The sequence below is a fragment of the Cynara cardunculus genome, unplaced genomic scaffold (assembly GCF_001531365.2).
Source record: "Cynara cardunculus var. scolymus isolate 2C unplaced genomic scaffold, CcrdV1 Un_Scaffold_1889, whole genome shotgun sequence".
NCBI classification, from domain to species: domain Eukaryota; kingdom Viridiplantae; phylum Streptophyta; class Magnoliopsida; order Asterales; family Asteraceae; genus Cynara; species Cynara cardunculus.
The window spans coordinates 12,600-38,871 of NW_020200904.1; the positions used below are offsets into that span (position 1 = coordinate 12,600).

Below are 26,272 nucleotides of genomic sequence, written 5' to 3' on the forward strand. Positions count from 1 at the left end.
ATATTTTCAACCAAAAACTTGTTACTGAGATTAGGGAGTTCTCTCATCATCGAGCTCTCATCCGTTACACATTCATAATAGGTAGAAAGAAAAGGAAATCACAGCAGTCACTCACCAAGGGTGACCGATATTTCATGTTACGACCCATAACTCGATCTCAAGTACGGGGCCACAATAGACCACTTATGTTCATTATTAAGGTATTAAACTATTTGTATTATGTATTGTAATTGTACTTATTACATATTTACTTCTAATTTTGTTATTAATCAACTTCTTAGTCTTATCAATAGATTAATGATTGGAGATTTCTGAGAATTGATTTAATGATGTAAAATATAATTTTATTTTTTATTTGAATCTTGTTTATAAATATTTTATCTTTCCTCGCTTGATCTATTTTTAAATTCAATAATATAAAATGAAATAAATAATACAACTAAAAAAATTATATGGTCACATTTATCTATTAGCACATGGCTCTTTACACTTTGTTCTTGTAATTGCGAAGAAAAAAAAAGAAAATGAAAAGAATTTTTTTATTTGTGTTTTTTGAAAAAGGAAGGAAAGAAATAAAACAAATTTTCATCTTCTTAAATATAAGGAAAAAGAATGAAAAGATGTCATTTTTATCAATATACCCTTTAAAAAATATTATTTAAAATTAAATAATTTTATATTTTTAATATCTTTTTTTTTCTTTCCTTTTTATTTCGGTGTTTGAGATTGCTTATTTAAAACAATTTATGTTTTTCTACAAAAATATTTATTAATTTATTATAATTTAAAATGGTTTAATTTTTTTAAAAACTTTTTATTATTAAGTTGACACTAATATAAACTGTTTATCTAAACATTCAAAAATATTTATTACTAATGACATATTAAAATAAATAAAGAAGTTATTTTTATAAATTACCAAAACACCTTTTTAAAAAAGTTTTCAAAGAAAAAAAAATGGGTAAACATAAGGAAAAGGTCCTGCCCTGTTTGTGTATTTCACTCGCAAAGTGTGACGCACTAGAAAATTCCTAGTGGACTTCAGCCACTACATAACGGTCGCTTCCATCTTCCTTCGATACCTCCGTCCGCATAACCATTCTCTTCATCACCTCATATCCAGTTGTTTCCTGCACCAATTCAACTGCATTCTTGCCTATCCATCATAGATCAGAAGTAAACAACTTTCTTCAATCGGTGTATGATCATTTTGAAATGTCTGCAGCGGTTTTGAAATTTTCGGTCTGCCGACGACACACTGAGGCATCTTCGCTCAGAATTAGGTCAAATTTGAAGCCTTTTGCTGTGATTAATTGCAAGCTGCCAAATATTTCAAGATTTTCTCAGGTACTCCGCTGTAATTATCAACAATCAGGAGGTGTACTAAATTTTATATTGTTTATCTAATTTTTTTTCTGCATTACACGTAGACGTGTGGTTTCTATGGCTGACGCGAATTACCTTTTGTATTTTTTGATGGAACAGTAGTAATTTTATTAACCAAAGTGCTACACTTTTATATTCCAACCTAGTACCGATAGAAGATTAGAGAAGAAATTGTTACTAATTTACCTCAACTAATGTCAATTTTGTAATATTTGCTGCCTATTTTTCATTGAGGAAGTGAAAATTGCTCTGCTTTCCGAACCAAGGGTGAAATGATTTTGGTTTTGATGGAAAGAGATAATGTAATTTTATTGATGCACATTCGAAGCCTGGAAAGATCAAATGGCCGTGAGATGTTCTATAGAACATGCAGAAAAGGTTACGAAAGAGCTTGAAGGGATCTTGGAGTGCGGTCTCCAATGCTGCTTAATGTTGTTAGCTTGATCAGAGAAAAAATTAGATGAGGATTTAGATGTAACAAACTTAATACATTTGTTTAGGCTTCATGCAAAAATACAATAAGATAATTGTGACACTGACATATAAGGAAATCCAGATGGTATGTTCATTGTTTGAATTAACCAAACTTTGTAATTTACACACCATGGTTAATTGGCGACAGAGGACTTATGTGGTGGTTTATATACGTGTCTGTATGATTTATATGTTAATATGATACATATAAACGTGGTCATGATACTATCTATATCTATGGGAATATATAACTTCTTTATCCTAGTTGTAGAGTGGAACATTATGCATCCAGCTGTCACCAAAGGGTCAGTCAAGGAGGCCATCGACAAGCGCAGACTTTCAAATGACATTAGTAGATGAGAGTATTGGTAGAGGGAAAATTGTAATAAAGCCCTCTGAAATATTGGTAATGCAGATGGTTTTTCTTCACATACTTGCCCAGAGTTGGCGAAAGAGTCAATATGCACACTTTGGAGAAGCTTTTGACGAGTACACTAACACTATTACTTAAATCTCTTTGCAGGCATATGATCTTGTTCAGGGACCACTTGTAAGTTCTATCTGCTTCTACTTCTATATACCTTCATTATTGTAATTATTATATTGATCTGTATGTTGATTTCTCAATGTCTTAAAGATTGGCATCATATACAAAATATGTTTCTGATGTAGTTACCAATATTAAAGGATGTGGCTAGGAGAGGGATTTTAGTATTGGTGGATGGCAAGGTCTCCTACCATACAGCATTCATTTTGAGTTAAGCAAGTTGCCTTACGAGAAGAAAAGATCAAGTCTTTTGTACATTTTGTCCTGACCAGGGGAGAAAATCTAGTGTGGTGCATAGATCAACAAGTCATACCTAATATAATTTAGAACAAGATTGAAACTTGTGTACAAAAAGTTCAAGGAGATGCTCAGAGAAAGTAAAAGAAGTAAATCATCAACCTACGACTCAGTGGTGGAATGAGGATGTAAACACGAAATACATACATACAACAAAAGAAATTAATTATGGATATAATGCAACAGAAAATCAAACCTAGTGAGGTGAACCTATTAGGATTTTGGGACATGAATTACGTCCTTCCACACACCTTTATTTAAGGCCAACCCCCTTATAAACCATTCAGTCCAACATCTTTCAACCACTTTCCCTATCTCAACCTTCCATCCCTCCTCTCCTAATGGCCTTTCTTGGGTACAAGTCTCTTGTTCTAACCTATGAATGCAAATCTTTGCGTTCGAGATGAACAAACCACCTAGATTGGTGTTGTCTTAGTGGGTGTCATCATGGTTTTAAAAAGCGTTTGAGGGGCGCGCCTGGAGGTGAGGCACTGGAAAATCGAGCCTGAAGCGGCGCCTCTAATGGGTTAGTGAGCTGTACGCCTCGAGCCATAGAGGTGGGCCTTGAGGCGCCTAGGGTGGTGTGGTGAGACGGAGACGGTGCTGGCGGGGGTTAGAAATTACGGTTTAGATATTGACTTATTGATTTTACTTTTTATAAAATAAACCCATTTCGTGCTCATCTTATCCTAGTTTTCATTTTTTCATCTCCAATGTCTTCGCTAGTCTCCCAATTTGAAGAGCATCACGTACATATATTTTATTCCTCACTTCTCCAACTTCCCATTTTGAAGGGTCTATGGTAGATATATGTGTGTGTGTATATATATATATATATATAATTTCTTCTCCAGTCTCCCACTTTATATATATTTAGTGTATATATATATATATCCACATTGGAGCTTACACCTCAGACCGCCTTGAGGCTTACGCCTCGCCTCATAGAGGGAAAATGCCTCGAGGCCCGATTCCGCTTTTTAAAACCTTGGGTGCCGCATTACCTTTCTCATAGGTTCTCATGTCTACTTCGATAGCTTGTTTTATTATCACACATTTATCTAAAATAAACTTATTTTTGCTCAAATTCTGAAACTGAACACTTCTGGTTGCAAACGCTTTGTCCAATAAACAATAGCATGCCATACCACTGTTGTATGGAACTTAATTTTTTCAATATCAATGAGACTTGTTAATCACATAAAATAAGACTCTAAAGCTTCGTCATTTCAACCACCTTGCTCTTCTATTATGACTGACATCAACATTTGTATTTATTTAAGTCTTAACTGATCTCAAGTAATAAAAGACATTTTTAAATAATTTTTGTTTGGCTATACTAATCACATCACTTGTTTCCTTCTCAAGACATAAATAAATAAACTCTATTTCTTTGGTACCTTTGGATTCTTAATTGTTCATCTAAAGCTCTGCATTTGCATGGCTAGCTGAAATGGTTGCATCAGTCAAAACTGTATCAACAGTGAAAAGCAGACATTATTGTCCTGAACTCACCTATGGCTAGAGGAAAAAGACATTCTCATAAATATCTTTAATTACAATAGTATTCATTGCTAGCAATTACATCTTGTCAAGAGCCCATTAAATCACATATCTTGCACCATATCATGTGTCCTTTAGGTCAAGTACCATAAGCAAAATCTTTATGTCGCTTATATTTCTCCATAAGTTGTCCAATACACCAACGCATGTGTTTTTTTATCTTAAAGACCAAATTAATTTTCGAATGCCATAGTCCAAACTTGTAACAACCCACATTTCCGTCTCTAAACCGAGAGTCCGAGACACATGAAGGGCGTTACGAACCGAGTCTCATAGTTGTTCATATATAAATAAAAATAAAGCTCGTTAATAAAATACGAAAGTAATTAGATTTCAAAAGCATAAGTTTATTTAATACCGAACATATCGCGGTGGATCATATTTATAAAACATAATCTATGTTGAAAGTATGTAACACAACCCTAAGCAAAAACCGACTAAGTGTCATATGTTGTGATAGCTCCCTTGATCTATCCCTTATCGTCATCAAAGCACCCAATCATTAATCAGCGATACAAACTAACTTTTAAACAATTTGAATTTTTTAGTGATTACATGCTCTAAATGTTAATGCATATAAAATCAATTTACAGTCTCATTCCAAATAGAAAACACATGTTAACATACTTGTAATCATAGTTTCAAAATCCGATTTCCACCGGTGGGTGTTGCCACTTTCCTGTATCATTTCGGAGCCCTTTGTCAAGAGCCCGGGATCGTTTTTGCGACCCCCTGCCACGGTATTAACTCCTCGATGATTTGCACTATGTCAAACCTCATTTTAACTGCGAAAGACCAGTTCTCGCTTCTCGGTAGTAAAATCGTCTGTGAACCAGATTTAGTGAATTACATGAACCATAACTTAAAATCACATAGTCAACATGTACTGGGCATGTTTCTAGTTCTGAAATCCAAGTAGAAACCATGGAAAAACATTGAAATTTAGTATGTATCGCAGGTTAAGACAACCAAAACCAAAACATGTAATAACCTTGTCTTTTTAGCTATTGAAGAGTAATTTATTTTTCCCTCTTTCTCCTTAGTTTCTAACCTTCTCTTCCTCTCCCTCATAAAAGATGGGCGTGTGTAAATTTTCTGCTGGAGATTTCAAGTAGAGGAGAAAAGAATAAGGCTACCTATTTACACAAAGAGTTGAGGAGCTTGGAACTAGGCGACTCACCCCTTTATGTGGCCTCCTTCCAAGCACCCCATTCCAAAACAGAATACCTCATCACCAACCCCTTTCCAGCCCCTTTTTTTGTTTGTAGTACTTATAATAAATATTTTTACAGCCCTTTTTTATTATCATTTTATTATTATTATTATTTAGTTTCTTTTATTAATATTTAACAACCCTTTTTTTATTTAGTTCTAAATTAGGCTATTAAAAATCTTTTAGTTGTTATTTAGTGACCTACTTCCATAGTTTTGTTGAATGGTTCATAAGCTTGATCAATTGATGATTAATTCAATTTTGAGTATCTCTCTTATTCTTGTAGATTGGTATTAATGTAGATGTCATTTATGAGACATTGTGTTTGTCCTAAGCCATATTACACCCATCTCCGTAGGATTCTCCAGACCTCTATAGGGAAGTTTCCTAATCTCTTTGTTAAAGCAATTCGGCTCCAATATTCTATATCTACATGCAACATTTTTAGTTTCATCATAAGAATCATTAATCTCCTTACACTACCCTTTCTATTTTCATTTAACAACTTATGAAAATAGCACCTCCATTCTCTAATCTCATCATCTTTGACTAAGATCCATTGGTTCTCATCTTTATTCATTTGATGCCACTTATATCCCTAGTTTTTTTGTTATCTTATTCAACATGTATAATTTACTCTTTCCTTTCTTTGTCCATAGTTTCTATTTGTCATATGCATTATCTCTACCTTCTCTTGCTACTTTCTTAGCTTTGCTTTGTGCTAAATTATACTACTCTATGTTTCATACTACCTTACAATCATTTAAGAATTTTAAGCACCACTTAATTTTCTAGTGTGGATATTGACAAGAATTAATTTGAATCTTTAGCATAGGCTCATGAACGCACACCTTTGGTCAATATGATTCTCTGTTCTTTTTGTGAAGTAACATCTTATGTGCGTCCTCACTCCACCACCAAGAAGCTTTTGGTTGTCTTTTCCTCCCCTTTCTTTGTCTTAAGTTTTCAATGCATGGTGTCATCTCGATCCATTCTATCATCAAACACACTTGTATTATCTCCTTTCAGATTCCACTGCTAAAGAAATGGTAGAAGGCAATGAAAACAGAATAACAAGGTAGAATGACCACTACTCAACTATGAAAACTTTTTCGGTAAACCACCCTAGTAGTATCTTTGGGGACCCAAATCAATACAATTAAAAACATGTTACGACTCCCCCATACACATCTGATGAACGTTATGCGAAGGCTCAACAATGGCAATGTTACGAGTTTGTTGGTGAATTCTACAACGTAACATGTAGGCTCAATCAGACATCTCCTGTATGACTATCCAGTCAATGCCAATGACAAATAAGATTCACTTCTAGCCTTTTATCCTAGAACCATGAGGCCATACCAACAATTGATCCTCGGAGACATTGTGACGTGGGTGCTATAGACTCGAATATATGCCAACTATATAAATGTCGGTTGAACTACATGAGGCAATATAATGAGATTGTAAGGAATCGTTGAGAAGGATTCGAAGCCTTCAATAACAAGTCGACCCATTGACCATGTAAAAGAAAATGTTAAGAGAATGATCTGCTGAGACTTCTTTTTGAAAACCCAAAATATCAAGTTGAATCATGTCTAAAAGGTTTTTGTATGCCATAAGTCGTGTTTTATGAAAGCGCTAAAGGCAAAACATCACCACAAGAGACTTTATGAATTGAACAGACAACCTTATGGTCTAGGTACTCGGCTTCACCAATATAGTATTTTTTTTTGTAAGAAATACCTATGTCAAATTTTGTACATATATTATGGAGTAGAATTTTAAATTCAATGTATCACCTTATTATGTAAAAATTCTATCAGCGAATGCAAAAGGTGTTGTGTTTAAGAAAATGTTACCACTATAGTAAGATATGTGAGTCATGGGATCTCAATCAATTAGACGGGCAAATGGAAAATGCACAACCCCAAGTTAGTATGCTTTTTGTGGTTGAGGCTCTGTTCAAGATAGAAGTTGTGGTAAAGGTCGAACAAACAATATTGAACAACCCTGTAGATTAAATATAGCAGAAGAAGTTACTTGTGCTATACAAGCAACGCTGCCAACAATAATTCAAGACTTGACACCACGGTGAAGGCCATTGGACAGCGGTTAAATATAAAAGGTATGACAAAATGTATAGAGAAATAGAAATTAATGATCGTCAAGAGGAAGAAAATGCCACAATTGAATGCAACTATAAAGAATTCACCAATTTGCCCCCTATAGAGTATTAAGGTAAAAGAGGGCACATAACAACTATCAAATGGATCCACATGTGCTCTATATTTTAGTTGTTATATTTTTCACATGCCCCATCTTAGTTTCCTAAGTGCATGGAATTAACATCATTGGTTCAGCACCTCTTAGTTTCGGCAGCCTAGTTGGGATACCAATTGGGCTTATTGATTACATCTCATCATGATTCCTTTCTAGAAGAAAGGATCGTTGGTGGTGAAAGTTATGCATGTCAATAGAAAAATATGACAAAAGAATTGCATTTGATCTCAGAACTATTACATCAACCAACTCCTTTGGGGAAATGATCCTACATCCCGACCATCTAGGGTTGTAAATGAACCGCACGTAGACGGATGGGGGCTTGTTTGTGTTTGTTTGTTTATTTTAATCAAACAAACGAACAAACACAAACACATAAACAAACTAAATTTTATGTTCATGTTCATTCATGTTCGTTCATTAAGATGTTAAAAGAAAGAGTATAAATAAACTGAAAACAATCTCCATTATTCATCATCTCTTTCCACTCGGAAAACCTAAAAAAATTACTTTTTGTCATCCTTAACTATTACGCATAATACTAATTATCTCTAGTAAATGAATAAAAAAAGTAATCACCATTCATCATCATTATCATTCTTCATGGAAAACATAAGAAAATCACCATTATCATTTATCTATCTCCATTCTAATTTCCTCGTGGAAAAACATAAAAAATCACCATCAATTATCTTCATTCCTCATTGAAGCTCAACATATACAATATCATTATTTTCTTATGACAAACAAATAAAATAATTATTAGTTATTGTAAGAAAAAAACAAGTATTAGAATTGACAACATAAGAAAATTACGTTTATTTTCTTTTTGTGTAGTCCATAGTAACGATGATACCAATCAATTCTACAAATAAAAACATCTAACCATTTTGGTTCCTAAAGACGAAGAATGGGGATCAATAACCCTCACACCAGCACTAAAAACATATTTATAAACAAAAGTGTTGATTGGAATTGCGAGAATATCACCAAGGCATCAAAATATACACCTGACTCACCATTGTTCACTTGTTCAAAAGAAGTGTCTGATTCTGACTCACACTTATAATAGAGTGAACACTTCTAATATGTTGATCATACTGAGCAGTGCCAACTTTGATACCCTTACCAACTCTAGAAGTTAGATTGCTAGAACCACTCTTAGAAGCGGCACTGTTACTCTTATCAGTTGCAGCACTATATGAAACAACTTTAACTACTTTATGAGCTTCAACGTACTTTTGAAACAAGTCATTGGGAGTAATCTGAATAGTTTTAGTTTTTCAGGGAGCTTAATTCACAGAATAAATGGCATTAAAAAGAGAATTTAATCAACTTTTCATTTTTTTTTCTAGGATCCAAAACAACACGATTGATATCAACAAGTTACAAGTTTCCCCAATACAAGGGTTTCTTAAAAACATATCTACCATCTTAGTTCCTAAAAAGGAAATGATGGGTATCAATAACCCTCCCACCAACACTAAAAGCAGATTCAGAAGCAACAGTGGTGATCAGAATTGCCATGATATCAATCGGTGATGTTTTGGATTCTAGGTACAAATTGAAGTTGCTTAGGTTCTTCTTTATGTCATTTATTCTATTGATGAGGCTCCTAGACAAATGAAAATTGTTCGAGATACTCTCATTGAATTATTTGAAGAGTATGTTGAGACTTATGAAGTTGCTAGTGTTGTTTCATATAGTGTTGCAATTGATAGGAGAGGCAATGGAGATTCTAATAGTGGTTCTAGCAATCTAACTTCTAGCGTTAGTAAATGCATCAAAAGTGGCACCTGTTAGTATGATCAACACATTGAAAGTGTTGACTCTTTTGCAAGTGTGAAATGGGACAAACACTTATTTTGAACAATTGGACAATGGTGAGCCAAGTGAATATTTTGATGCCTTGGTGATATCATCGCAATTCTGAATAAGCACTTTTGCTTATGAATATGCTTTTGATGCTGGTGGGAGGGTTATTGATCCCCATTTTTCCTTTTTAGGAACCAAGATGGTTGATGTGTTTATTTGTGGAGCTGATTGGTATCACCGTTGCTATGGACTATACAAAAATGAAAAACAAGGTAATTTTCTTATGTTTTCTCTAATAATTGTTGCTTTCTTACAATAACTAATAATTGTTCTATTTGTTTGTTATAAGAAAATGATTGCATATGATGAGCTTCCATGAAGAATGAAGATAGATGATGACGAAGTCGTATATTTTTCCATGAGGATTGAATGATGATGGTGATCTTTTATGTTTTCCACGAAGAGTGATGAATGGTTACTGTTTTTTGGTTCATTTACTAGGGAAATTTGGTGATTCTGCATAATTACTTAATAATGACAGATGACAACTTTTTTTTTTTTTTTTCCGAGAGGAAAGAGATAACGAGTAATGGCGATTGGTTTTTCGTTCATTTGTGTTTGTTCATTTAGCATCTTAAAAAACGAACAAGCTTATTTTCTTAACGAACACAAACAGAAAATTTCGTTCTTATGTGTTAATGTTCTCTTGTTTGTTCGGTTTAATTTAAACGAACGAACACCATCCGGTTTGTTTGCAGACCTACTTAGTTGAAAACACATTTTTTTTTGTGCTCAAGACATAAAAACCTTAATTTTAAATTAAAACAAACAAAAACCAAAGTATATATACTCTAGTGCTGATCGCTAAGTGATGACAAGGATGGGTGGGGTAGGGTTCAACATTGGCAGGGGGTGACAGGCTTGGGGGGATGTTGGTGGTTGAGGGAAGGTTTGGTGGGGGTGGGGTTGGTGAAGTTTGCTATTCAAGTCATCAATGCACAATATAAAATTTAAATCGAGTTTGGAAAGCAAGACCCTTGAACTTTAGGTTAGTTTTCATTTAGTGGCTTTTAAATATTAGAGAAGTATTGAATGACATAGTGGTCATTTTATCATTTTCTGGCATCATTTTGGCGCTCGATGTTTTTGGTGTTGAGGTGCCTAATTGAAACTTCATGACAGTTTGTGGCCTTAATAGGTATTTTCGTTTGCCTTTTCTTAATATTTTTAACTTATAAATAACAGAGAATCTAAGGTAAGCCATTCATGTCTCCAAAACTCATGGAAGCACACTGGTGTCAACCATTGGTGTGTTGATTTTCTATTTGGTCATATGCTTGTTTTTGATTTGCATGTCACATTCTGTACAGGTTAGATGGAGTTACATTGCTGACAAATCAGTACCTTGTCCACCGACAGCTGTTCTTTTGCATGGCATTTTAGGTAGCAGGAAGAACTGGGGTAGGTGTTGTGCCAAGTGTTTTATGTTGTAAAGTAATCATGCTTGTGATGTACTCATATTTTCTGACAGAAAGATTGCACAGGAGATTGACATGCTTCTGTAGTTATCTGTAGGTTGTGTCTTCTACTAGTCTCCTACAGAGCATATGCTGTATAATCCAGTTCAGATGCCTTAGATGATTATGTTCATAGTTCAGTTGATGTAATAGCTTCAAAGAAACTAGCCAAAATTGCAGTAGTACCTTTAGGAAGATCTATAAATTGTATAAGAGTAGTTGGTTCAGTTTTCTGGCATGGGTATTGTGTGGCAATAGATGTTGTAGATTGTTAACATATCTATTGTTATCTTTATCTCCCTTTACTCTTCTTTCTTTAAGCTAGAAAGCATTGGCTAGCATGCTTAGGCGAATAGCACGAGGCTTTGCTGCCATGAACAATGATGAGGAATATTTGGGAAAAGTAGTAATTTATTTTATCCTTGTATATAAAAGAGATAAAGATAAAATAGTAGGTATGTGTATATCCCTATCTCTTAAAATAGATCATACACCTCGATTATCGTTATCTTTTTCTTCACTCTATACGTTCACATCTTTTGGTTTTTTCTAGAGTTCTACCCAAGCTTGGGATGAAGTCTATGATTTAGTATTTTTACCATGGCTGATATCCATTAAGGGGCCTTTTGCTAAACGCTTACCCGGTAAGTGCTTACCTGGTAATTTTCCTTACCGGATGAACATGACAAGGGCCAAAAATCTTACCCGGTAAGAGCAATGATAAGGATGGACGGTCTTACTCGGTAAGTGAGGGTGATGACTCTTACCCGGGTAAGCGCTTACCGGGTAAATTGTTGCATACAATACCATTTTGATGTATTACAATCTTATCTGGTAAGATAAATTGTAGTGTTGACTCTTAAGAGTAAGCGCTTACCTGGTAAGTATTTGGGTAAACAGCCCATAAGCATACTTATTTCACTTTGTATATCAGGAACCTTTGCTCGGAGATTAGCTCAGGAATTTCCAAACTGGCAGGTAAGTCAATCTCCATTCCAGAACTACGATCTACTTCTAATTTTGAAAATACTGACGTAGTAATATCTAAATCACAAGTGACGATAAATGTTTTCAGTTTTCTGTTCCATTTTTTTCTAGTGTAAAGGTACTCATTCTATACTTAAGCTAGTTTTCAGATGGTTCAATCCAACCGAAATTTTTGTTATTGACTTCTTAGTCTGAAAGAAACTTACGTGACACCCAATATTTGGATGTCAAATCCAATGTGGACAAAAGCTAGTATGATATATCTGTTATTTTTAAGGTGGAGTAACATCTTAAAAAATTTCCATAGAAAAACCAAGACTCAGCAAAGATGTGCATTCCCAATGGTTGTGAAGTTTGATGTACCTGATTTTGACCTATCCAGGATGGAAATTAGGAATATGAATAATGTGCATATGTTGTTCTATTGACAATAAGAATATGAAGTATAAGAGTGGCCTGTCATTTTCATGTGATGTTGTGCAACCTGTTTGTACCACTACTAGTTTTGTAGAAAGTTTGAGGCCTAGACTATGCATTGCTTTTCAATTGCATGGATGGGAGGACAACAGAACCTTGGATCATTCAAATTATTACTTCTCCACTTTGTTGTATTTGTTCTTCTAAACTCAGGAGTTAGTGTTGTCATAAATACCCCATGTAGGCTCTTCCTTATCTTTTCTCAGGTAATGTGCAATTCCCTCACCCACTATATATGTTTGTGTGGGCATAACACAAAATTCATGACTATCTTCATATTTTTTGTTTCTCGGTATTAAATTAAGGGGTTGTTTGTTTGTTTTTTCATTAAGCCATGCATGTGTTAAGTTATCTGTATGGATTAAGATAAATTGTTGTTTGTTTGTTGTGCTGATTATACTGCCTGAATGACATTTTACCCCACTCTTGATTAACTGTTGAATTAAATTGACTGTTTGATAAATGTGTTGAATGTAATTCTGAATTATAAAAATTATGTTAGTTTAACTTGATTTATCATAATGATACAGATTAAATATATATTATCACAATAAAACCGTTTGGATACAATTACAATACATGAAACATCATGGTCTGGATATAATTCTTAAATTTAGGCATTGGATACTAATTCATCAGATCTTGTATAGATATAAAAATAACTCTATCCATATGCAGAGATCTTCTATACAAACAGTGATAGAATTTGGCATAGTACTAGTATCTAAAAGTTGAATCAAAGAAAGTGAAAGCACGAGTTTCCAACAAGGGCCCAGGAATAACAAGGTAAAATCCTTTTCACAAAACAAAATCAAGGTACATCCCAATTCAATGTACTTGATCTTTTTAGCTCCAACCTGAGCCTAATGGTTTGTGAGTAATCGAAACACAGAGGCTGCTGACAGAATGTTGCCTGCAGGATGGTCAAGTTCCTATAGCCAAGGGATGCTTGAGTGCCTGACACTTGTCTCACAGGATCATACTGACACGCAGAGGTTGGAACTCTTGACTCACAGGAAGGTTCCACACCCTCAAAGCTGGTTCTAAATCTTCCTTCTCCAAATTTTTCTTGCCAGCAATACTGCACCAAATAAGGCTAAAACAAATATTTTATGACATGAAACCACACTACATCCATTTCAGTCATAGCAATCGCAGGAACTTGAGCAATTAAACCAAACTAATAGGTTTTAATTGCTAGTCAAGAAACAAATGCATCTCTAATCGTCTTTGATACGAATATATCTTCAATAATCATATGGGCAAGCAAAAGTCAGAACCTAACACAACAGTTCTACGAAACCACAGTTCTACACAATGACAGTTCTAAATCAGTAAAAGCAGCTAGCTAAGAAAACAAATGAAAAACTCAACAAGAGGAAGTGCAAAAAATTAACAAGAAAAATGGTGATCAAAAGGAAGAAATATGTGTACCCGTTTTAGGTTTTATGAGGAAAGCTGGATCTAAGCCTGTCTGCAGATCTATCTACAGTGAGTGTTCTTCACAGCAAAATCATGATGAGGGAGATAAAACAGCAGCAACGACGAAAAGGAAAAGCATTTAAACTCATCCACTTCTATTGCAAAATGACATTAGCAATTGAAAATTTTGCAATTTAGCTTTCAGCTTTCAACCAAAATCTCCACCTAGAAAATGAAATGTTCATGCTTTTAAGAAACCCAAATCAGTAAATGAACAAAACAACATCAAAAACATGAGGAAGATAAAAAACTTCTAAGATTATCACAATGCAAACAAAGATATGAACAAGGAGGGATACATAGATGAAAGTAATCAAAAACAAAAAGTAACTTGTTCAAGGAGCAGAGAAGTACCGCAATTACAGCAGTTACCAAGGACGATGGAGGAAAGGAGCAATTAGCCGCAGGGGGAAGCGAGGCAGCAGCAGACAGCGATGATGATGAGGAGCGGTCGTTTGAAGAGCATTTATTGTAGGGGAAGGTGCTGTTTAGGAAGGGAAGAGGGAAATGTGATGGCTTAATGAATACAGCTATCCCTGGATGGCTGGCCGATTATGTCATGGGCTTACTGAATAAGCTGCAAACAGACATCTAGATATGGGTTAGCAAATAAGCCATTCAGGCCATCAAGCCGATTACGTCAAAAACAAACAACCCCTAAGTCTTAATGTGATAGAATCTTAGGAAATTCGACAGGTACTCTTATCCATTTCATGTTCTTTTTATTATTTGGTTGAATTCTTTTACAGATGAAAGACTAGATACTGCAAGTCCTTAGTTTCTGCTTCGTATTGAATAAAATTAATAGACTAGCACTAATTTATGTTACGTTAGTTATAGTTTAGTGATACTGGTTTTTATCTCTATGTTAACCAATCGAAAGTCAGAGTAGAAGAGCATGTTTGTATATGACAATTTACATGTAGCATATTCTTCTTGTTCACAGTTTCTCTTGGTTGACCTGCGATGTCATGGTGATTCAGCATCTATCACAAAGACAGGACCTCATACCGTTTGCTCAGCCGCTCTTGATGTCCTAAAGCTCGTGAGCACTCTTTTGTAGTTTTAGATCATACATATGCATAAATTTTTTTATCTTAAAACTGTCCCAGATAAGTACAAATTGTTTTTTACTCTACATACACAAAAACATATGTTTATACATGAATTGAGATAAACAAATCTCTCTAGTTTCCTAATCTAAATGAGATATCGTTTCCATTGCTTATTGTTTTCATAACAATGTAGATATTATAAGCCAGCTAAAGAAATTTTAAGTTGAATGATCTTATCTTTCTCTTAGTGAGGATAGAACTAGCAAGTACTCAATTGTTTTTCACCATAAATTATACCCACACTTTGTGTTTCTTTACGAGTTCTAGCATCCTTATTAGGATTAGAGAAGTTTGACCCACCACAGTGGTCCGGCTTAATCTATCTACATGAGTTCACTGGAAATCTATTCTGCTTAGGTTCTTATATGGAGATCATGCTCCAAGTTGATTTCCTGCTCCATGCTGTGACCAGTTTCATCAGACTGTTTACAATACCCATGATGTGGTTTACATGATAATTTATACAAACTATATTTGATGGATAGTGACCCATATCCAGTATCCACTCACAAATCCATCCAACCCTTATCCTGCTGCCCCGTTCTAGTAATTCATGTTCCATCCTGCACTCAATATGCATCACTAATTATACAATGCTGATTACATTATTTGCTTTTGCTGTCATAAGCTCTCATGAATTTTCCTTTTTCAGTTTTTAGTGTGAACATTAACAAAACCCATATAATTTTCTCATGATCAATCAATTGGGTTTCAGTCATCCTTATACAGCTTTGTTTATGAACTGAAGTTAGTTTGAAGAGATTCCTTTTAGTTAATTTTTCTTTTATTTTTTGAAAGAAAAGTTAAATTGACATTTATCTCTCTTCTTTCATCTGGAGTAGCTTGGGCATCTTAGAGTAACACCACGAGTCATAATTGGTCACAGCTTTGGAGGAAAAGGTAATGCAAAAAAAGTTACAACCTTGAAAGCGCTCACATTTTTCATGCTTTTCTACCATATGATTAACTGCTCCATTTTATGATCCAGTTGCACTGAGCATGGTTGAACAAGCTGCAAAGCCACTTGCACGGCCTGTCAGAGTAAGTCCTGATGTCTTGATGGTGCAAAACCATATAATACTGTGTGGGCAACTTTGCATCGCCTATACTAACTTGTTAATATATAAGCATCTTCACACAAGAATCCGGGTTGACTTCAGTGTTTTTTAAACTTGGTGGTTAGATCTTCTCAACTACATCTTTAATCAACACATGTGGCCTCAAGGCCTTACATACTGACTTTGTTTTCACCAAAGTTGGTGAATATTTTTTCCTCATGTTTGGGCACACGTCAAGGAACATGTAGAAAGTTACTGTCCATTATCATCCCTCATATGAATATTTTCTTCTCACACTGATTACCCACTGTATTTCCCCATAACTTAAGGTCTATATCACATGCATCAACTGGTACTCTTCTGGACGTAAACTACTAGGTACTTCTGCACATAATGCAATAACTATAGAACATCATAAGTGGAGTATTGATATGTGATTACTTATGGACTCTTTCTCCGTTCCATTTTTTTCGACATTGGTCCAATTTGGCTATGTTTTGTTAGTTACTATTTATTTATTTATTGCTTCTCAAGGTTTGGGTTTTAGATGCTACACCTGGAAAGGTTCGAGCTGGTAGAGATGGAGATGATCATCCTGCCGAATTGATAACTTTTCTAAGTGCATTGCCAAAAGAGGTGTGTTGAAAGAAGACTCTTTTTTGGTTATGTTAAATTTTAAACTCCATTTGTTCCATAATCACATCCCTATGCAGATCTGCCAATGTAGTGGGATGTTGCAATCTTGATTAATCTCAAAATGATTATTGTCTTCTTCACTCTACAAGTTTGTTCATTGTCATTTCTTTCTCATTTTTTGGGGAGTGATGTGAACAATAGTGACATCTTGGGATAATCGTGAGTTATTAATAATGTGTCATACCCTCCCACTGGCTCCTGGTTGTGATCCCTCTTCTCTCCCCTTTTATTATTTGCCATCCTACTAGCTTGTGGTAATGTGTGTGGAGGTACTCTTGTGTAGCAGGTGGTTTAAGGACCTCCTGATCTCATGCCAGTACTAAGCTTAATTGATTAATTCATCTCATCACTTCACTACTCTCAAGAGACATTGCCAACTCCCAAGTAATCTATCATGTGTGATTTCAATGTTTTAGTGTGCCTTCTTTTTCTGCTACATTAATTGTCTAAGGACACAACAATTCTTTCTGAGGCTTGAACCTCTATCTCAAGTTTACTTAGGTAGGTTTTGGTGCCTTAGGGGTCCCAACCGCGCTTTGCTCACAGATTACTATTTGCTACCATATGTTCTGCATGACAAGATGTCGTATGATAGAGTCTGATTATCGACCTTGATCAGCATGATGTAGTGTGCATCGTTTTAGACTCTTCTTTTTCTTCTGTTGCTGTTTTTGTTTCTATTTGTTAGGTTTTAACCCAAATCAAGTACATTTCCTTCAGGTGAGATTTTTTTGTAAGGTGAAGTATGGCTATACTTTGTTCCACCAAGTCAGATAAATTTGTATCAGCAATCACAAAATCAGGAGATAGTATTGTTCCTATGCAAAAGAGGAAAACAAGTTTTTTTGGTCAGAGATCTCGTAAGAGTCCATAGTTAAAGTATAACTGATATTTCCAAAACTAATATCTACTTCCACCTGGAAGAATAGGATTCCCGTAGACTAGGAGAGTTCATTGTTGCTGGACTTGGGGAAATAGATAAAGTTTAGAGGTAATGTCAGATAAACTTGGTAATTGTGTGTGTGTATACCGATTACAATCAGGGATATATATAAGAGATACATTTACACTCTAGACCCTCTAATATAATTATATATATATCACACTTAATTGTCTAATATTCCCCCGCAAGCTAAGGCCGGGGAGCGACCTGTAGCTTGGACGGTAATAGGAGAAACCGTTGTGAAGGTAGCGGCTTGGTAAACACGTCTGCAATCTGATCATCTGTAGATATAAACTGAACTGAAAGCTTCCGTTGCGCAACCATTTCTCGAACAAAGTGAAAGTCAACTTCTACATGCTTGGTACGGGCATGAAAGACAGGATTAGCTGAAAGATACGTAGCACCAAGATTATCACACCATAAGGTAGGAACCGACTTCACAGGAACCCGGAGTTCRCGCAGTAGTGTTTGAAGCCATGTGAGCTCAGCAACAGTATCGGCTAGAGCTTTGTATTCAGACTCTGTTGATGATCGAGAGACAGTCCTTTGTTTTCGTGCAGACCATGATACTAGGTTTGAACCAAGATAGATAGCATATCCCCCAGTGGATCGACGGTCGTCAGGGCAACCAGCCCAGTCAGCATCGGAGAAGCCAGTTAGGGAGTTGTAAGCAGAATCAGGGTAGGCATGAAGGATTGTGCCTGAATCATGCATGATTCGTAAACCATAGTCAGCAGTGCCTTGCAAGTAACGAAGAATTCGTTTGACTGCCGTCCAATGATTTTCAGTGGGGGACTGCATAAATTGGCAGACTTTGTTGGCCGCGGAAGTAATATCCGGACGAGACAATGTCACATACTGAAGGGCACCCACAATTTGGCGGTACTTGACCGGATCAGCAAACGTAACGCTATCACCAAGAGCAAGATTAGCATTAGTGGTCATAGGAGATGAAGTCGGTTTAGCATTAGACAGGCCTGCGCATTGCAAGAGTTCAAGGATGTATTTCCGTTGTGATAGAATCATATCATGACCCTGACTGGTCACTTCAATACCGAGAAAATAAGATAAGCGACCCATATCCTGAACAGCAAAGATTGGCTAAGACGTACCACTTTGTCAATAGCCTCCGGGTTGTTTCCTGTCAAAAGAATGTCATCAACATAGACTAGCATGTACAAAATGGTGCCCCTGTGGGAGTAAATGAACAAGGAAGGGTCCGTTTTGGAGCCCTGAAAGCCAAGAGAATGAAGGACCGTAGAAAGTCGATGAAACCACGCTCTAGGGGCCTGCTTTAATCCATATAAGGATTTGTGAAGTAGGCAAACATGATCGGGTTTGTCCGGGTCAACGAACCTAGCTGTTGCAAATAAGCTGTTTCGTTGAGATCACCATGTAGGAAGGCATTTTTCACATCAAGTTGCCTTAGAGACCATTTCTGTGTTGCGGCCAGAGATAGAACAACACRTATGGTGGTCGATTTGACCACGGGACTGAACGTCTCCTGATAATCAATGCCTGGTTGCCGCCGAAACCCTTTGGCTACTAGTCGTGCCTTGTAACGTTTTATTGCCCCTGTTTGGTCCCTTTTTAATTTGTATACCCACTTGCAATCAATTACGTTGGAATTTGGAACGCGTTGTACTAATGTCCCAAGTACCATTCCGCATCAGCGCCGAATACTCGTCAGCCATGGCGGTACGCCACTGAGGGTACCCGTTAGCAATAGTAAAGGTGGTCGGTTCGGTGTCAGGTGAAGGATGATGGGTATGGTATGAAGAGGCATTGTAAGGTTTGGTTTGTTTGGGATTAGGGCGTAGGTTGGGTGGTCGAGTACGGGTGGGTTGTTCGGTGGTAGAGGAGGGGGGGTAAGGGTAGGCTGCGGTGGTGGTTCGGTGACTATGGAACGGCGGTGATAGGTGTGGATAAGGGGTGGTTGGGCCGTAGGGTGGTCATTAGGAGGGGTGGTGGTAGGTGTTGTTTCTTGTGGGACAGTTTGCACTGTAGGTGCGGTGGAGGGTGTCGGTTCTGGTGGAGCAGAATGTTCATTAGGTCCTGTGGAGGATGAAGAGGTGGGTGGGAGGTCAGATTTGGGATAGGTGGAGACGTAAGGATTTGGAGTGATTGGAGTAGGAGTGGTTGGAGGAGATGTTTGGAAAGGAAATGATTGTTCATTAAATCGAACATGACGGGCTACGTAAAGACGATCAGACTATGGGTCGTAACACCGATAGCCATGATGAGCGGTGCTGTAACCAAGGAACACACAAGATGTAGAGCGGAAGTCAATTTTATGTTTATTGTATGGACGGAGATGAGGGTAGCATTGGCATCCAAAAACCCGAAGAAAGGAAAAATCGGGTTTGTGTTTGAACACATGTTCAAATGGTGAGGTGTTTGAGTTGGTTCTGGATGGCATTCGATTAATAAGATAGACTGCAGTGTCAAAAGCAAAATGCCAAAACCGTTGTGGAACATAGGATTGAGCAAGTAAAGTAAGAGCGGTTTCAACAACATGTCGATGTCGTCGTTCAACAAAGCCATTTTGTTCGCTTGTATGGGGGACATGAGAGGCGATGGGTGATGCCGAGAGGAGAGAAGAATTGGGAGAGATTYCGAAACTCGCCTCCCCAGTCGGTTTGGACAGATTTCAGTTTGGTTTGAAAATGTCTTTCAACCATCGCAAGGAATCGTTTAAAAGTGGCATAAACATCAGATTTTAGTTTTAATGGAAAGATCCACATAAATCTGGAGTAATGATCAACACATAGCAGAAAATAATTGTGACCATCAAAAGAAGGAACAGGAGCGGGCCCCCATACATCACAGAAAACCAAATCCAAAATGTGCGAACTTTTATAAGTAGATGGTAACAAATGAAGTTTAGACGATTTGCCAACAGAACATGAATCACAGAAAGTACTAGCACACTTATTTTGTAAAGGTAAATGATATTTAGATAACATGGACTTCAAAAGTTGTGGACACAGAAAACCAAATCCAAAATGTGCGAACTTTTATAAGTAGATGGTAACAAATGAAGTTTAGACGATTTGCCAACAGAACATGAATCACAAAAAGTACTAGCACACTTATTTTGTAAAGGTAAATGATATTTAGATAACATGGACTTCAAAAGTTGTGGATGTCCAAGTCTTTGGTGCCATGTGGTGGAAGAGGCACGTGTGGTAGAAAACGACATTTTCTGAACAGGTTGAGGCTAAGGAGGACGGAAGGAGTAGAGACCACCATTACTTGGACCAGTGAGGAGGATAGTTTGTGTGAACTTGTCCTTCACAACAAAGAAAGTAGAGTGAAATTCAAAGTACACATGGTTATCAAAACAAAATTTTTGAACAGAAAGTAAGTTCTGTTTTATGTCAGGTACGTGTAATATGTCTTAAGGGAAAATGTTTTGTTTGGTGAATGAAGTTGTGAGGAACCAATGTGTAGAATGGGTAAACCCTTACCATTGCCAACGTGAAGGTTGTCCTCACCGTAGTAGGCCTCAGAGTTATCGAAGCTAGATAGGTCCGGTGCAACATGATGGCTAGAGCTTGTATCCGGAAGCCAAGCTTGTGACCGGTAATTTGTAAAGTTGGCAGAAGGTGGTTGTCTCGTCCTCATAGGAGCAGGGTCTCGATTGGGGCAATGAGACGGGATATGAYCAATCCCACACCCGTTGCATGTGCCAAAAACAGTGTTTTGATTAGAAGCCCAACTAAATTGATTACGGTTACCTCCTCCTTGACTTCTGTTGTTGTAGTTTCCTCGTCCGCGTCTAGAATCACGTCCACGGCCACGGTTATTCCCAGATCTGTTGGTGTAAAAGGCATGTGCAGGCTATGGCTGAACTTGAAGACCAAGTTGTGACAGAAGCTGTTGAATAGCTTGAAGTTGATCCGGTTGAGGAGTAGACGAGGTGGCACCAGGAACCGTTGAGTTGCGGTTGTTCGTGACAGTCGAGAATGCTTGAGGCGGAGAGATGTCAGTTGCAGATTTCTTGATCATGTAGTCATGGTCTGATAGCAGGCCATGAAGTTCTGCAAAGGCAGTTGGGAATTGGCGACCAAGGAGTGTTGACTTCAGCCCGTTGTATTCTTCTCTAAGACCCGAGATAACCAACATCACCAAATCTTTTTCTTTCATTGGTTCGCCTATATTGGCGAGAGCATCAGCATATTTTTGAGCCCTGGTCAGGTATGCGGAGGAGGTTTCAGCAGGCTTCATCTCTAGTTTAAGAAGCTGAGTTTTTAGGGTGTATTCCCTAGATGATGTGTGAGGAGCGTAAGCACGTTCAAGAGACARCCAAAGATCACGRGAGGTAAGTCCWTGAACGTGTTGGAACGACGCCTCAGAGATTGTAGAAATAATCAGCATCCGTACGTGAGCATCATTGGAAACCCATGCTGTGTAGTTAGGATTCGGTTGTGGTGGGGGCACTGTGGTGCTGTCGGCAACTTTTCCAGATGATGATGATGATGAGATAGTCATCGGTGGACAAGGAATGGTGTCATCAACATAGCCGAACAAGTTGTTTGTGACAAGGAACGGTTGAACCATTGTCTTCCAATAGCCATAGTTGTTTGGTGATAAAGTGAAGCCAAACTTGTGGGAGTTATGGGTGGTTTTCTCGGTTGGAGTGAAAGCTGCAACAGTTGTCATTGGACAGAAGGTGAGGCAGCCGTAGGGTAGCCGTAGGGTTGTTTGTAGAAGACGGGTGCGGTACCTTTAGGGTTGCCTTGTGATGGCAGCGGTAGGGAGACGGCAGCGGTAGGGCAGCAGCCGTAGGGCAGCAGCTGTAGGGCGTTTAGCGCCGGCTGCGGTAGGGCGGCAGCGGTAGGGCAGCAGCCGTAGGGCGTTTAGGGCGGGCTCTGATACCAAGATAAACTTGGTAATTGTGTGTGCGTATACCGATTACAATCAGGGATATATATAAGAGATACATTTACACTCTAGACCCTCTAATATAATTATATATATATATATATATATATATATATATCACACTTAATTGTCTAATAATGTCCAAATTGAAGCTTTGCCATGACTGATTCCTGGGAAGAGAATGGAGTCGTTCAGGAGAACAAATAATGATACATAACAGTAGTTGCTGTGATGTGCTGCCTATTTTCTCTCCTATATCCTATCCTGTCCCCTTCCTCATATGCTAATATGCTATGATACATATAGATAACAATTCTAGAATGAGGACCATGAACACAGTGGCTGATAAAGAGTAAGATAGATATGCAAACACACTGAAGTGAATGAAATATATGGCTTATAAAACCCTCTAAATATTGCACAACATATCCAACACCATATTCATTTGGAGAAACACTTGACTGTTCCAGTGTGTTGGATCATCAAGAGTCGATACTACATTCCAACTTATGAATGAGCACATCCGAGGACTATCATGTCGTACTTGTTGGAAAAGTAGCTTTGCCTTTTTAAGTTCTTGTCATATTAATTTTACATATTTGCAGTTACATGATTATCTTCTTGTTAACTCCTACAATTTTAACTTTTCTATCATGTTTTTTTTAAGGAAGGTCGTATCAAAAAGGGAGATCATCCATGCACTTGTGCGTGAGGGGTTTTCAAACGATGTGGCACAGGTAAGATGTTAAGGAAAATACTAAAACTTGTGCTTTCTTGTGACGGGTGTATTTTCTGCTTTTAAGGCTAAGTTTTTTGCTGTAGACATGGAGCCTTTATCACATTATGATATGTTTTTCTTACACATTTACTTTTGCACCACCTTTGGTATTTATATTTAGAAAATTGTATCTTATTGGCATAAATAGATTCCATTCACATGTATTATTTGAAATCTAGAAGATTCCCTAAGGAGGGATACCTTAATTCCTTGATGTGTTCGACCAGATTTGAGGGCTTGATCTCTTTGTTAGACTGTTAGTAGTGGTGGGCATTTAACCAGCTGATCATTTGCTAAGGAATAATGTTCTTAATAAGTCTCTTTACACTTGGACATTTCCTTGTTTACATCTAAATCTAGCTAATAGGAGAACAACTGTACTGATTGTAACAACCCACCCCAACTTGCATATATAGAACATGTTTCACATAACATGGACTGCAAGATAATACATACCGGTCCCAAATATACACAACGTTACTTGTGAAAGTTACTACAAACTTTTTGCTGAGTTTACATGACTTGAATATAACAAATTCACAAGTTCATGTATTAAACAGCTTTCACAAAACCCAAGTATAGTACATATTCAGATGCAAAAATTAAACTCCCAATCACATCTTCCCTTTTCCTTTACCTTCCAAATGTAACTGTCCTGAAATGCACATTTTTAAAAACAAAATGAGGGTTAGACCATAAGGCCTAGTGAGTAATTCCCGGGTAACTAATTTTACATGGTGAAAATCACCAAAAGAATTTTGTAAAAGTCAAACTTAAAAGTCAAAATAGTAACAATAGTTGTCGCACACCATACTTTGTGATTATCACATGTTCATCGTACCCTACTCAACTTATTGCACCAAACATCAAAAACAAAAGCCACCTAAGTGTCTAAGTCAGCTCACTTTTTGTCAATTGAGGGAAGCTATTCGATCAACTGATTGGCGAAGTGTTATTTGATCACGACAGGGCATACCACTGTCTATAGCTTTAGACTGTGATAGTAGATTTAAGCATATTGAATTTCAAGTTGGCTTATTATTAAGAATAGAGTATTTTATGTTGATGGAAGAAGAGTTTCAAAGGATTATTTGCAGCACGACTATCCTATGAAAAAGAAAAAGAAAAAACATCAGGATTATTTCAAGTGTATCAATACTACATTAGAACGCCCTCAATAACATCGGGATTCCAAACTAAAGGAGTGTTGTATAGAAATTGGTGTATCCCTTCTTCTAAAAGTTTCAGTCCGGTGTTAGACCTAGGCCCATGTGCACCACCCCTACATTAAAGCGCCCTCTTAGGATTGAAAACTATACGTGTTGAACAGAAGTTCATATATCCTCCCTTGTTAGAGATTAAGTTGGGTTTAGACCTAGGATCAAGTCACTTTAGACTCGATGTATTTGAAACCCCCCCTCCCCCTGTTTGTATAGCCCCTTACCTATCGGTGGCTTGCACTGAAGCATATACAGATCAAAATGAAAGAAAACTTTAAACCCACATTGCAGTGAGTTGTTATAAATAATATTCTTCTGGTTGATAATAACTATGGTGGTGATTGTGATATGTAGTGGTGGTATACAAAATATTCTTCTGGTTGATGATTGTTTCTAGTCTTGTTTAGATACTTAACCATATATTTAAAGCATTTTCCATTTTTTTTTCTCATTGCAGTGGGTCGTTACAAATCTTCGGCAGACTAACCCTTCTGATTCATCTCCTGGTTTTTCTTGGACATTTGACCTCGATGGGATTGCTGAAATGTATCAATCTTATGAAGAAACAAATTTGTGGTAATTTCTCCTGATAATACATACCTGTTTCAGACTAAGATAGAACATTCAGTAGATATCTTTTTGCTAAAAAATCTCTTCTGCTCAATCTAAAAGCTCGACTTGTAATAATAGTAAATGTAGGAAATAATTTACTTAAGTGCACATTCATTGCAATGTCCTTTTGGCATGCATGTTTAAGAGCTCCTCACTCTTGGTGTTCTTTTTAGTAAAAAGGTTTTTCAACTCTAAAATATATATATATATATATATATATATATATATATATATATAGATAGATAGATAGATAGATAGATAGATAGATAGAGTTGGGTTCATACGAGAATGGTACCAATTTAAGAAAATAAGAGAATGGCCGAATCACATATGATTTTACACTAACATCACGTACAAAATCACATGTGATTCACGCAACCTTGCCATGCGGCCTTGCCACACGGCCATAGGGTCGCCCGCCTGGCCGTTAATGTAAAATCACATGTGATTTTGTACATAATTTGGCCGTTCTCTTATTTTCTTAAATAGATGCCATTCTCCCATGAACCTATCTCTCTCTCTATATATATATATATATATGTACATGCATGTATCTATATCTATACTATCTTATAAAGCAAATTTAGCAAAAGTCTTAAAGTCTTAAAATATTAAATGACCAAGATACCCTTTATACATTTTTTTCACTTTTTCACCCCTTCTCTCCTCACATGCACTCACCCTCTCACAACCGATTTTTTTTAAATTATAATTTTAAATTTACACTTTATACCCCTATAATTAGTTAATTAATTTACTTTACGTTCTTTACTTTTAAATGTTTCATTTTAAACCTTTATCGAATTAATATACATAATCGTATAATGTAACAACCCTCATATACCATATACATAAAATTCACATCATCATATTCATAATACTAAAATAGTATCATTACAAAACATAGACTATCAAAATGTAT

General features: G+C 36.7%; 1 protein-coding gene across 3 annotated transcripts in view; it reads left to right on the forward strand.

The window, feature by feature from the left end:
• The first annotated feature begins 1,063 nt into the window (after positions 1 to 1,063).
• LOC112502765 (protein ABHD11) overlaps positions 1,064 to 26,272 on the forward strand; it is a 28,067-nt gene continuing 2,858 nt past the window's right edge. Inside the window, exons 1-11 of one of the 3 annotated variants that reach the window (XM_025106770.1) lie at positions 1,064 to 1,347; positions 2,132 to 2,266; positions 2,384 to 2,410; positions 10,949 to 11,039; positions 12,030 to 12,073; positions 14,988 to 15,086; positions 15,999 to 16,056; positions 16,145 to 16,197; positions 16,749 to 16,850; positions 23,412 to 23,477; positions 25,196 to 25,314. In XM_025106770.1, the coding sequence (XP_024962538.1) occupies positions 1,216 to 1,347; positions 2,132 to 2,266; positions 2,384 to 2,410; positions 10,949 to 11,039; positions 12,030 to 12,073; positions 14,988 to 15,086; positions 15,999 to 16,056; positions 16,145 to 16,197; positions 16,749 to 16,850; positions 23,412 to 23,477; positions 25,196 to 25,314 (926 nt within the window). In that variant the 5' untranslated portion in view covers positions 1,064 to 1,215. Of the gene's footprint in view, positions 1,348 to 2,125; positions 2,267 to 2,383; positions 2,411 to 10,948; positions 11,040 to 12,029; positions 12,074 to 14,987; positions 15,087 to 15,998; positions 16,057 to 16,144; positions 16,198 to 16,748; positions 16,851 to 23,411; positions 23,478 to 25,195; positions 25,315 to 26,272 lie in introns of all 3 variants that reach the window. The other 2 variants (XM_025106772.1, XM_025106771.1) reach the window with 2 other exon arrangements.